We start from the raw sequence: 14763 nt of genomic DNA, 5'->3' as shown, positions 1-14763 counted from the left end.
TAAAAAAAAAGGCAACTTGAATACATTCATTCAGCAGACACTCTTATCCAGGAGGTCTTACAGTAAGAATAGCATAAACTATAACACGAGAGCTGTAATGTTTTGTACATGTTTTGTACATTTTGACATTTGAGGACAAAAACATCTTACCTTCAGAAGAGTATATATAGAGTATATATTTTTCATACTGGTCCACTGTAGGAATTGAACCAAAAACCCTGGCTGTTGGAAGCACCATGCTCTACCAACTGAGCCACAGGGGATTAGTGAGTGCAGATAATCCTGGCAGTACTCAGCATGCCACAATGCGGTTGAATTTGCACGCATAAATGTATTTTTCTAAGAAAATACTAGTGTCCATCTTTCCTATTCATTTAGGATTGAGGTATAACACTACATATGCCATGCAATATAGGCCCATTTTAGGATCTGAAAACATCTGCCTAAATTTAATTTGAATTAACAGTTACAGTACAAGTAATTGTGCATCAATAACTGCATGAGACAGGCAGCCCAATTCAGAGCATTCACTTTGAACCGCATCTTTGGAGCTCCGAGGTTGAGATTCACTGTACCTGGCACTATTAAACTAAGATCTAATGACTGCTCAAAATAGCAAATTAGTGGACTAATAGAATTGGGCTACATGTCCAAAGTTCAGTAAATGTAACTTGAACATTGGAATAGTGCAATCCAAAGGCAAAAACTACCATACAATAATATTGCCCTTAAAACCCATAACACATGTCCCAATAAAACAATGTAAATCTTTAAAAAAATAGTTTTATTTAAATTGCAGCAAATTGAAAGCATAGCACACCAAAGCCATCATTGGTGTCCATTTATCCATAGTATGCAATGATCTAACATTTATGAGCCACTTTCCTACAATGGGTAAGAACAGAATAAGTAGTCAATTACATCACCCTCCTAGATTGACTAGAATAAACCCACTGGCAATCATTGAAACCTGGTAAAAACAAATATTTTAATGCAGAATGTCCAGGGGTTCCAAATCACCCATGGAGGTGGGACAGCCTTAACTGCAATCCCCCAATCCTGAAGGAAACCAAGGCTTTGCCAGATTGGTGTCCTGGCAGTCAGGTCACCATGGCTACCTGGAGGAGAGAGGAAAAGGGTAAAGAATGAGACAGTGCAGATAAATACATCAAGCCAAGTCAGGAGGTAACACCATGTGCCATTCCATATATTTGCATTAATGTAGGAAGTGCACTTAGTCTCCTCAGACCATTATTTTAGATTATTTAGGACCAAGTAAGTGCAGTAAAATCCCCTCTTAAAAGATGCATAAGGCCAAAGACCAACTACTGATAAATGCAAAAAACTATCAATAAATTAATCCTAATCAGTACAGTTGAGTACCATTTCAAATCCATATCTTTAATACTTGACCAACACATAGTGAAGACAGTTTGATTTACATACCTAGTTTGCTGATGTGATCCTAAAGAGATATTTCAGAGTCCTATGACAATCGACCCCAGGTATAGAACAGGGTCCCTGTATAAAGTCAAACTGCTACTGCTATGTTGACGTACTTGGATAACAGTATGAACACCTAAATGTAGGAATCAAAGATAAATATGAGAGCCCTCAGGTCCACAAGTTAAAAGCCAGTTAACTTTATGGAACAATTTATGTTATTGCCAACCAACAAAGCCTCCATGCATTGGTCATGGGCAAACTTAACTGCAATCCATTCTTCACCCCCTTAGCTGGGAAGAGCAATGGAAGAAACGCCATGAAGCTAGTATTAAATATATATAAAATTAAATCACATAATATAACCAATCAGAAGTAGACTTAGAGGGATAGTTCGGGATTTTTACGAGGCCCACTACTTCTCCAGTGATATGAACGTGTAGATACCATTTATATGCACCTGCGTGCAGCTTGAAGGAAGTATTGGCGCTCGAAAGTACCAACTGCCTTCATACTGGACGCTGATGATTACAAATGGTATACCTTGATTTGACTTTGGGGAAGTAGATCAAGCTGTCAAAAACCCGAACTATCCATTTAAGACATCCTGGTAAAATGAGTAAAATAACTAAGTTTGTTTAACTTTTTATTTAAAATGAACATACATATGCATACCAATGCTTAACAATTGTAGTTTGATCTTCAGACAGATTATACAATATACATGAGATATTGCTGAAGTAAATGAAAGGAACATTAAGCTGATAGCGGACGCTATGTATGTGTGTTGGGAAATTACTGTGACGTACTTCGTTGATTTACAAAACATTGTCAAGAATGAAACGTTTAAACTGGATCCGCCCCACCACCTAAGCGTCACCTAAAACCTATAGGCTAGTAGTGGATAGAATACAAATTTACATCAGAGTCATAGCTAATAAATACAACTCCATAGCACATGCGTCCCATTCCCCAAACATTGAAAAAAGATTAGATCCCAGGGAAATTCGGAACTAATTGCTTAAAAATGTAGATAAGAGAAAATATAGTATCAAACAAAACAATCCTTGACTAAACTCAAAAACGAATGTACGCAAAACTAAAAAAAAAAAAAAAAAGCAAGCCAACTAACGACAGCTACACGCCCTCAACTTGGAACAAATGATAAATGGGTTTTGCAATCGAACTTTTCTTACAGCAACAGCTGGTCGTGCTAATCGGGTTCTGGGTCGGAAGTCATCTTCCTACCTGTTTGGTTTTGAGGTCTTCTTAATGATTAGGTTTCACAGTGTCGGCATTTTGCCAGTACTTTATGGCAGATGCCCGATGACTGAATTTTTTTTAGTTCGGTTTGAGGTCGTCCGATCCGACGGTTGAGGGTGTAAAAGACATTTCTTTGCAAATAGTCTGTCGTAGCCACAGGTTTAGTAGCCGCCATAAGCCCCTCTGTTGTAGCCACCCGCACCGCCTCTGGGGGCGTATGGAGCGGGGCTCCTACCGGCATAGTTGCTGCCGCCTTTCATGGGCCCATACCCGGAGGACTGCTGGCTGTACCCACTGCCAAAGTCACTGTAGCCATTGCCGCCACCATAACCTCCCATCTGGTCGCCGTAGCCACCTCCGTAGCTTGCGCCTCCATAACCACCGCCATAGCCTCCACTTCCGTAGCCGCCGCCATACCCGCCGCTATTGCCTCCGTAGCCCCCACCGAAACCGCCCCCGTAGCTGTCGTAACCACCTCTGCCGCCACCGAAGCCATTTTGTCCTCCTCTCATGCCTCTCCCCCCTCTTCCACCCCTGCCGCCACCACCAGCTTGCATCTCCTGCTTGGTGAGGGCTTTCTTCACTTCCACCTTGTGCCCATTGATGGTGTGGAACTTCACAACCACTGCCTTGTCGGCCGAGTCGTTATCTGTGAAGTGAACAAAGCCGAAACCCCTTTTCTTTCCGGTTTCCTTCTCCGCGATTACTTCGGCCTTCTCGATCTCGCCGAACTGGGAAAAATAATCATTCAGATGTTCATCTTCGATGTCGTCTTTCAATCCACCGATGAATATTTTCTTGACCTTGGCGAGTGCCTCGGGTTTACCAGCATCTTCACGAGCGACCGCTCTTTTCAACTCCACGTTGGTGCCATCAACGACATGTGGCCTAGCCGCCATTGCTGCATCGGCCTCCTCCCCGCTCGAGTAGGTAACAAAGCCGAAACAGCGGGACCTCTGTAGCTGCTTATTCACAACCACAACGCAGTCGGTCAGTTGACCATACTGCTCAAAATGCTTGCGGAGCCCGTCATCGTCGGTATCTACGTTCAATCCACCGACAAAAAGTTTGCAAAGTTGATTTGCGGCGTCCATTTCTTGACAGAAAATACTGCGTAGCTGGCTCGACAGAAAACCTGTATCAGCAAAGCTTGGAGGTGGGGAAATGGCGTCCAGGCCGTATTTATAACAAAGTTATAGTGACGTCAGACTACAGCAACATCATCGTTACGCCCCTGACATTGGAGTTGTTCAGGAGGGTAAGGTTGAAGCAAAACGCTGCGCAGATGATCGGATCTGTCGATCACCACAACTTCCGAAGTACTCCTTTCAATGTAATTCATATACAGGGAGGATTAGCGAATTTACGCAGCCCCTAGTCACCCGTTGATTGTTGTGAATAAACTGATAATCTTTTGTTCTTTTGAGGGTTGGAAAGTAATTTTGGAAATAGTTTATTTTAATTGTATAATTAGTATCTTATTTAAATCTGTAGAACTTGACTTTCTTTTTTACATTTTATTTAACCTTTATTTAACTGGGCAAGTCAGTTAAATAACAAATTATTATTTACAATGACGGCAAAAGGCCTCCTGCGGGACAGGGGCCTGGGATTAAAATTAAAATAAATACAATATTAATATAGGACAAAACACACATCACAACAAGAGAGACAACACTACATAAAGAGAGACCTAAAGACAACAACATAGCAAGGCAGCAACACATGACAACACAGCATGGTAGCAACGTAACAACAACAACATGGTAGCAACACAACATGGTACAAACATTATTGGGCACAGTCAACAGCACAAAGGTCAAGAAGATCGAGACAACAATACATCACACAAAGCAGTGAATTTCGTCCGCCCATTCACATACTTTACGCAAATTCCCCTCCTTGTATAACCCTACCTACATGTACAAATTACCTGACTAACCTGTACCCCCGCACTGGTACCCCCTGTATATAGCCTCGTTATTGTTATTTTGTTATAACAATAATTAGCATTTCACGTAATGTCTACACCTGTTGAATTCGGCCCATGTGACAAATAAAAATTACTTTTGTTTTCTTTGTATCCCTTCAAATTGCTTATATAAATTGCAGTGTAAAATGATACCCCAAGCCAGCTTCCAACCAGCTATTGTATGGTTAAAGACTGTTTAGAGTGCCTTGATGTCTGAAGCATTAACATTTGAGAGAGAAAAAAACAATAACAGACATTTAAGCTAAATCATTTTCCTATGAAGTTAGTGAAAAACATTAGCCTTTAACTTTGACATAATCTAAACTGCATTTGGGAAAAATGAAGAAAAATAGTAAAAGGCAACAAACTATTTATTTTCAAGGTGCACTATGGAGCTAGTGCATAAAACAAAAGTCATAATTTAATAGCATAAACCTTTACATAATCTAAAATTGAAATTATGCTGTTCCTGATGTAAATGGTTAGACTGATTGGATGTATTTTGCACAACAACAGAGGTAGCGTCTGTGGTCAGCTCCTCAGACAATGGCATGGTATGCTGCTGCTCATTTGTGTTTGAATGGGGAGGCCCCTATTCCCTGGAGATGCGAAATCGAGGCTTTTGGTACCACCAGTGTTCAAACTATTATTTTCACTGATGAGCAGCCTTCATCATGTGCATCATCTTCCTCAGGTTGATTTAAGTACTCTGTCTCTTTGAATATTCCTGTTTTATGAGCTGACGGGTTAGAGACTGTTCAGTGCTCTATATATTATACACAGTGCACAATCTGGAACTATGTGGTGTTAAATATTTATATATTTATATTATATGTATATATACAGTGCCTTGCGAAAGTATTCGGCCCCCTTGAACTTTGCGACCTTTTGCCACATTTCAGGCTTCAAACATAAAGATATAAAACTGTATTTTTTTGTGAAGAATCAACAACAAGTGGGACACAATCATGAAGTGGAACGACATTTATTGGATATTTCAAACTTTTTTAACAAATCAAAAACTGAAAAATTGGGCGTGCAAAATTATTCAGCCCCTTTACTTTCAGTGCAGCAAACTCTCTCCAGAAGTTCAGTGAGGATCTCTGAATGATCCAATGTTGACCTAAATGACTAATGATGATAAATACAATCCACCTGTGTGTAATCAAGTCTCCGTATAAATGCACCTGCACTGTGATAGTCTCAGAGGTCCGTCAAAAGCGCAGAGAGCATCATGAAGAACAAGAAACATACCAGGCAGGTCCGAGATACTGTTGTGAAGAAGTTTAAAGCCGGATTTGGATACAAAAATATTTCCCAAGCTTTAAACATCCCAAGGAGCACTGTGCAAGCGATAATATTGAAATGGAAGGAGTATCAGACCACTGCAAATCTACCAAGACCTGGCCGTCCCTCTAAACTTTCAGCTCATACAAGGAGAAGACTGATCAGAGATGCAGCCAAGAGGCCCATGATCACTCTGGATGAACTGCAGAGATCTACAGCTGAGGTGGGAGACTCTGTCCATAGGACAACAATAAGTCGTATATTGCACAAATCTGGCCTTTATGGAAGAGTGGCAAGAAGAAAGCCATTTCTTAAAGATATCCATAAAAAGTGTCGTTTAAAGTTTGCCACAAGCCACCTGGGAGACACACCAAACATGTGGAAGAAGGTCCTCTGGTCAAATGAAACCAAAATTGAACTTTTTGGCAACAATGCAAAACGTTATGTTTGGCGTAAAAGCAACACAGCTGAACACACCATCCCCACTGTCAAACATGGTGGTGGCAGCATCATGGTTTGGGCCTGCTTTTCTTCAGCAGAGACTGGGAAGATGGTTAAAATTGATGGGAAGATGGATGGAGCCAAATACAGGACCATTCTGGAAGAAAACCTGATGGAGTCTGCAAAAGACCTGAGACTGGGACGGAGATTTGTCTTCCAACAAGACAATGATCCAAAACATAAAGCAAAATCTACAATGGAATGGTTAAAAAATAAACATATCCAGGTGTTAGAATGGCCAAGTCAAAGTCCAGACCTGAATCCAATCGAGAATCTGTGGAAAGAACTGAAAACTGCTGTTCACAAATGCTCTCCATCCAACCTCACTGAGCTCGAGCTGTTTTGCAAGGAGGAATGGGGAAAAATGTCAGTCTCTCGATGTGCAAAACTGATAGAGACATACCCCAAGCGACTCACAGCTGTAATCGCAGCAAAAGGTGGCGCTACAAAGTATTAACTTAAGGGGGCTGAATAATTTTGCACGCCCAATTTTTCCATTTTTGATTTGTTAAAAAAGTTTGAAATATCCAATAAATGTCATTCCACTTCATGATTGTGTCCCACTTGTTGTTGATTCTTCACAAAAAAATACAGTTTTCTATCTTTATGTTTGAAGCCTGAAATGTGGCAAAAGGTCGCAAAGTTCAAGGGGGCCGAATACTTTCGCAAGGCACTGTATATTTTATTTTTATTGAAACTTTATTTAACTTATTTAACAGTTAAGAACAAATTCTTATTTACATTGACGGCCTACCGGGGAACAGTGGGTTAACTGCCCTGTTCAGGAGTAGGATGACATATTTTTACCTTGTCAGCTCAGGGATTGAATCCAGCACCTTTTCGGTTATCGGCCCAATGCTCTAACCACCAGGCTACCTGCCGATATTCAGCTTATTCAGCAATATCTCCTTGTCAAGCAATTATTTTAAGACTACATGAATTAGATCCAGGCTAGATGGTAAGAAATAACTATTTCTTTCAGTTTATGGTTAGAATGTAAAAATCAAGCAGAATATCAAAGAATAGTAATACTTCCCTCTAGTGGAACACATTTGGCAACTCTGCAACACTAAGAGGCAGTACAAATGAGATAAAAGTATATCCGATCTGCTAAACCTACTAAATAAGTATAATAGTAAGCCTTCATGATGAGATGATTCAATTATTTTGTAGTAATTACATGTAGCTCAAACCAGTTGACAAAGTGGCACAGGGTTAACATAGGTTTTGTTCGTATATGAGGTTTGTGTGCTACTTTGATTTAATTTTAGTGTTTTAGTGTTTGGTCCTGCAGTCACTATAGTCTGAACTCTAGTGGATTGCAATAGTTTGGAAGATTGGACATGGTTTCAGTATGAGGTGAAAGACTGCATATTCCGTTGAATTTCCACCACAACAGGGGATGTATCCCTGGACATGTTTCACAAAGGTTATGTCACACCCAGAGATGCATGTGAAAGTGTCTGGTGCTCAAACCACCTCGAGCACCAAATCAATAGGCATAGCCTACATTGTTTACCATGTCTGTTTGGCTCAATGACTTTATCCAAATGCCTAGAATATAATACAATATGTTAGAAAGACAATGTAAGTATTGTAATAGTGTTCATATTAAGTAAAACATGCTTTTTTTAAAGCCAATAAAATTACACATTGACACAACTGAGAGAATAACATCAGATTATTGGATAATATAATCATAGCAATAAACATGGTGGACTGTATTATATGTTCATAACATTTTCAAACACACGTTGTGCATTATTGACATAAAGTATTGATCCTTGTAAAAAGGCAGAGCAACAGACGTATCATCATTATCTGTCGCGATATTTGGCTTGTGGCTGGAGCTGGATCAGAATTCAAATCGTGTTTCGTAAATGGTGGAAAACCTAATAATATTTGAGGTGTGGTGGTTCGGTGCCCTTTTTGACTGCATGTGGAAAGGTATGCTAACAAGCTAGGCTGCAAGCTAAACAGTTTGACAGTTATCCTCTTCAAATATGATCACTTACAACTTTTCGGATGATAACTGTCTTTGTGCAATCAACAGTTAGCTTGCAACTTTGCAAGCTAGCTAGCTAACCGTGTCCCCAGGCTCGATTGCTAGAGAGACAGCCGGCTGGTGGACGAGATTACAAGTTTAGCTAACAGAGCTAGTGAACTTGAATATCAGGAGGGAAAAAACGCTTGATATCGTGTTACTAGCTAGCTATGAAGCCTAGCTTGTCAGATAAACAAAACTAACATTAGATCAAATATGTGTATCAGTTGTATGTTGCATTGTTCACTAGAAAGCATATGTATACAATCGTTTTATCCAGTTTCGTGCCTAAAAAGGAAAAGGACCCAGTTACTGAGTCCAAGTTATAGAGCAGTTACTACTAGCTACAACCTTTATCCATTGTTCTCTCAACACGGTTTAGCTCCAGGTTTGTCTTTAGCTCCAGGTTTGTCTTTAGTTCACCATTAGACTAATATCTATTTGGCATCCTTGTTTGTTCTGTTCATTTAAATCAGATATTGTAATCACAGAATAGCCCACATGCGTTACATAATTGAACAACTATCCCACCTAACACCATATGAGCCATTGCTGGACTTAATGGGTGTCCCACACCTTCCTTAATAAGTGTTCCTGTTAAGTTTCTATCTTTTTGCTTCTCTTCAATTGTGAACGATGTCTACTTCAGGAGATGATTTTGATCCAGCGACTACAAAACAAGTTGAAAGAAGAAGAATGTGCGCTGCAGAAAGCAGCCCAATATGGCCTTCAGCTGCTGGACGGGCAGCTGGATCTGCAGAACAAGTTGGATGAACAGAGGATAGAGATTACCAACCATGTGGAGGTGAACATTCACACTAGGCAATTACTGACATCATTAAAGGCAGCTGTCTTGACAGTTGATGAATAGGCTATGACAGAAGCAGTATAACTCATTACAAAATAAGACAACTGCTTTACATAAAAACTACTAATATGAATGGTGTAATCATCCTGATATTGCATGACAGGAATCTTGTTACTACTGATATTACAAGAATGTTAAGCAGGGTTAAGATGAGAACACAGATAGAGTGGGTTGATGTTAGAGGTATGACTATAGTCTCTTGTGTGTCGGTTCTCAGGCCCTGAAGGAAGAGAAATACTCTGCAGGAGAGGGATGAAAAGCTGTGTGCTGGACAGCCTGCGCTCCGACTACGACTTGGTCAACAGCCAGCGGAGGCTGCAGTGGGAGAAACAGGAATCCATGCTGGAGAGGAACCATGCTATGGAGCTCAATGAGTGCAAGAACAAGGTTGGGCTGCCAGTGATGTGGTTTGGGTTACCTGTACATCTCTGTACACCATTTGCAGTATTTGGGGGATATGCTGAATCTAGACGAGGAAGAATGAATGCAAAGTTAATTGTTGTGGAATTCTGCACACTGAAATCATCTCTGCTAAGGACATCACAAGTTGTCTTTGAGTCAATTTGTTTTCTCTGACAATACATAGTGTGTTTGGCCGTAGGTGGAGAAAATGAAAGCTGAATTGGATGAGGCGCAGCTCATTGAGAAGCAGCTGAAGCATAAACTGGAGCTCCAGACAGAGACCCTGAGGAACAAGATGGAGGAGCTGCGTTTGGTCACAGAGCGGACTCATGAAACCATGTCCTTAGAGTTGATGGAGTTGCAGGAGGAGAGGATGGAGCTGGAGGATGCTAAGGTGAACAAAATATTTAATATTACACTCTGTAAAGACCCATAAAGACTCAGGATAAACAGACAAATAATTTGTTCATCCATAGCTGATTAAAATCTTGGTAAACAATGATTACATGTGGTACAGTATAGGTAGCCATTTTCTTTTTGTCCACTCAGGCCACCTTGGAGCAGGCACTTCAGGAGGCCCAGTACAAAGACCAGCATCTGGAGCTGACCAACACAAACCTTCAATGTTAACTGGAGCGAATCACTGAGAAAGGAGAGAGAGAGAGAAGCTGTCTCCTGCTTTAACGCCTTGGAGTAAAATAATAATCTTTTAGCAGTTTAGGATAAGGCTCAAGGTACTAAACGGTATCATAACCGCCATCGATAAAAGACAGTATTGTGCAGCCGTCTTCATCGACCTGGCCAAGGCTTTTGACTCTGTCAATCACCGTATCTTATTGGCAGACTCAATAGCCTTGGTTTCTCAAATGACTGCCTCGCCTGGTTCACCAACTACTTCGCAGACAGAGTTCGGTGTGTAAAAGCCTGTTGTCCGGTCCTCTGGCAGTCTCTATGGGGGTACCACAGGGTTCAATTCTCGGAACAACTCTTTTCTCTGTATATATCAACGATGCCGCTCTTTCTGCGGGTGATTCTCTGATCCATCTCTATGCAGACGACACCATTCTGTATACATCTGGCCCTTTTTTGGACACTGTGTTAACTAACCTCCAAACAAGCTTCAATGCCATACAACACTCCTTCTGTGGCCTCCAACTGCTCATAAAAGCTAGCAAAACCAAATGCATGCTTTTCAACCATTCACTGCCCACACCCGCCCGCCCGACTAGCATCACTACTCTGAACAGTTCTGACCTAGAATACGTGGACAACTACAAAAATACCTAGGTGTCTGGCTAGACTGTAAACTCTCCTTCCAGACTCATATCAAACATCTCCAATCCAAAATCAAATCTAGAATCGGCTTTCTATTTCGCAACAAAGCCGCCAAACCTACCCTAGTAAAACTGACTATCCTACCGATCCTCAACTTCGGCGATGTCATCTACAAAATAGCTTCCAATACTCTACTCAGCAAATTGGATGTAGTCTATCACAGTGCCATCCGTTTTGTTACCAAAGCGCCTTATACCACCCACCACTACGGCCTGTATGCTCTAGTCGGCTGGCCCTCGCTACATATTCGTCGCCATACCCACTGGCTCCAGGTCATATATAAGACTATGCTAGGTAAAGCTCCGCCTTATCTCAGCTCACTGGTCACGATAACAACACCCACCCGTAGCACACGCTCCAGCAGGTATATCTCACTGGTCATCCCCAAAGCCAACACCTCCTTTGGCCGCCTTTGCTTCCCGTTCTCTGCTGCCAGTGACAGGAACTAATTGCAAAAATCGCTGAAGCTGGAGACTTACATTTCCCTCACTAACTTTAAACATCAGCTATCTGAGCAGCTAACCGATCGCTGCAGCTGTACATAGTCCATCTGTAAATTGCCCACCCAATCTACCTACCTCATCCCCATATTGTTTTTATTTACTTTGCTGCTCTTTTGCACACCAGTATCACTACTTACACACCATCATCTGATCATCATCATCTGCTCATCTATTACTCCAGTGTTAATCTGCTAAATTGTAAATATTTTGCTACTATGGCCTATTTATTGCCTTACCACCTCATGCTATGTGTACACACTGTATATAGGCTTTCTTTTTTTTCTATTTAGTTATTGACTGTACGCTTGTTTATTCCATGTGTAACTCTGTTGTTGTTTCTGTCGCACTGTTTTGCTTTATCTTGGCCAGGTCGCAGTTGTAAATGAGAACTTGTTCTCAACTAGCTTACTTGGTTAAATAAAGGTGAAAATATATATATATTATGCATGCGTTACACTAGATTCATAGTCATTCATGCTAATGACACTTTTGTTCCTATTTGCCTGCTTTAGAAAGCCCTTGAGGCCAACAAGATCTCCAGATTCAACTGGATCAGGTGTTGCAACAGGCACAAGATCCAAACAGCAAGGGAAATTCTTTATTTGGAGAGGTAGGTGCAACATTTCTCTTTAGCTTGAGGACAAGCGAGCAGCGATTAAGAGACAGTTGATCAGTATGAAAGTACCGGCCCCTTCAGAAGCAGCATGTGATCTCAGAACAATATCTTCATCATATGAATGTACAATACAAAACACTTTCCCTTATGTTTCCAGTCAATCACTCCTAGTGACAATGTGAGACTGAACCAGAGGTGCATTTGGAATTTATCTGCTTTTTCCTCTTGTTTTTTCCCTCCGGGTTCAGATAGCCACAATGATGCAGCTGCAAGGCTCCAGGGCAGGCCCTGCTCACTTGGAGCGCCTTCAGTCCATGCTCTCAGAGAAGAACAGTGAGATACAAGCTCTCAAGATCAAACTACGTCGCCCGGAGAAAGTAAAGGTGATATCCTCTTGTTTGGGGTCACTTCGATTCAAATCCATAACACTACAACATGTGATAGGACAACAGATTCACAGTATGAAGTGATTGTGTAGTTATGTCAATTGTTGGTTACTTTGTCTATGCAGATGACATTGAAGGCACAGCCCTCTTCAGCCCCAGTGGAAATGGACAGTGGGGACGGGACTTACTACACTGACCTGAAAATCCAACTTTTGAACTCTGTGTGAGTTATCTCTGGTTTTATTGTAGAGTTAGTATTTACATGCTGAGTGGATGAAGGCCTTCAGTTTAACCCATAAACAGTCTGCATTTAAAGTTCACTATACAAATTGGAGCTGTCATACCTGCGTCAGCGTTTGATTGTTGTGATGTGTGATGTTTGTGTGTGTAGGAAGGATGCAGAGCGACTGGGGGATGAGTTGTTCATGCAAAGAATTAAGTCACTCTCTGAGAGTCAAAGAGCACTGGAGCTGGAGAGAAAGCTATTCAGTGTAGTGAGGGCCCTCAAACAGAGCCAGAGTGACAACATCAAGCTGCAAGTCAAAGTGGAATAGTTTAGGTGGAAATATGAGCCCAATGGTAAATTTGCCTATATAGTGACATTCACTTGAACACAGGTGCAGTGATTACTTACATATTTCAAACATTTAGACAATAGGTAAGAGGTATTAATTCAATGATGTTGTGTTTTTAGTAGGGAATAAATATCTTATTCAGAAGCGCAAGTGTGAGAAACTCCTTATAGACATGCCTAGTGACCTCCCAGAGGTGAAGAAAGAGAAGCCCATGGTCCTGGAGATGGAGCTCCCCAAGCACATGAAAGAGGAAACGGAAGCAGAGGCCCACCCTTGTGTAAAGGAGAGGCCCACCGTTACCCCTCTGCACCCCCCAACAGCCCCAAGCCTAACCCTGCCTTGCCTGGAGACAGCAAGTGTGTCCGCATCTGTGAGGAGTCCCCATATTTCTACTATAAATGAAGACGACAGGATTGTAAACCTCATCTGTATGGCTTTGCATTTGACCATCTTTATACAAACGGAATGGTTTGCAATTGCCTTTAGGTCTCTTTTAGCTGACTGTAAAATCAAGACTAAGGAGATGGAGGAGGAAGGCACTTAAACATTTTGTCTTGCTCATTCACTCTCTGAATGGCACACAAACACAATCCATGTCTCAAAGCTTCAAAATCCTTCTTTAACCTGGCTCCTCCCCTTCATCTACACTGGTTGAAGTGGATTTAACAAGTGACATCAATTAGGGATCATAGCTTTCACCTGGTCAGTCTGTCATGGAAAGAGCAGGTATTCTTAATGTTTTGTACACTCAGTGTATATTTTAACAGTTTGTAAATATATTAATACAATTACCAGAAAATAAGGATTTGAGTCTGATTTAATCTCATTTAAGTGTTCAAATTAAATATTTGGTGAGATGCTTTTTAACCCCTATCTGATATCAAAGCACAGTCAATTATCATTTTTTTAATTTATTGTTAAATTAGTCTATGGGCAGTTTTGGGAAGTGCTCTATCATCACTTAGTACTTAGATGATAACTAACACACAACAAGGAGACCCATTGAGAAAGTTTTTTTAGTTGTATAGTCATCATATATTAAGCCAGGATTAAATTATATTGCACAAAAATATAAACGCAACATGTAAAGTGGTGGTACGATGTTTCATGTGTTAAAATAAAAGATCTCCGTAATGTTCCATGCGCACAAAAAGCTTATTGTGCACAAATTTGTTTACATCACTGTTAGTGAGCATTTCTCCTTATAATCCATCCACTTTACAGGTGAGGCATGTCAAGAAACTGATTAAAAAGCATGATCATTACACAGGTGCACCTTGTGCTAGGGACAATAAAAGGCCACTCTAAAATCTGAAGTTTTGTCACACAACACAATGCCACAGATTTCTCAAGTTTTGAGGGAGTGTACAATTGGCATGTTGACTCCAGGAATATCCACCAGAGCTGTTTCTTTACCATAAGCTGCCTCCAACATCGTTTTAGAGAATTTGTCAGTATGTCCACCTGCTTCACAACCGCTGACCACGTGTAACCAAGCAAGCCCTGGACCTCCAGTATAGATCAGGGTTAACCCGCTATAACCGACACACACAAGAGTATTAGTCTCT

General features: G+C 41.0%; 1 protein-coding gene and 1 pseudogene across 1 annotated transcript; one reads left to right on the top strand and one right to left on the bottom strand.

The window, feature by feature from the left end:
• Positions 1 to 767: 767 nt before the first annotated feature.
• On the bottom strand, positions 768 to 3863 carry LOC139391215 (heterogeneous nuclear ribonucleoprotein A0-like). Its single transcript, XM_071138833.1, has 2 exons — positions 2692 to 3863; positions 768 to 1118 (listed from the first exon to the last, which is right to left on the bottom strand). Exon 1 carries the CDS (start codon positions 3798 to 3800, stop codon positions 2868 to 2870), a length of 933 nt encoding a protein of 310 aa, XP_070994934.1. The 5' UTR covers positions 3801 to 3863; the 3' UTR covers positions 768 to 1118; positions 2692 to 2867.
• Positions 3864 to 9146: 5283 nt separating this feature from the next.
• Positions 9147 to 14176, top strand: LOC139390559 (protein Spindly-like; annotated as a pseudogene).
• Positions 14177 to 14763: the final 587 nt, after the last annotated feature.

The sequence above is a fragment of the Oncorhynchus clarkii genome, chromosome 31 (genome assembly GCF_045791955.1).
Source record: "Oncorhynchus clarkii lewisi isolate Uvic-CL-2024 chromosome 31, UVic_Ocla_1.0, whole genome shotgun sequence".
Lineage (NCBI taxonomy): Eukaryota > Metazoa > Chordata > Actinopteri > Salmoniformes > Salmonidae > Oncorhynchus > Oncorhynchus clarkii.
Note: the sequence above shows the minus strand (reverse complement) of the source record. Positions and strands in the feature narration are given on the sequence as shown.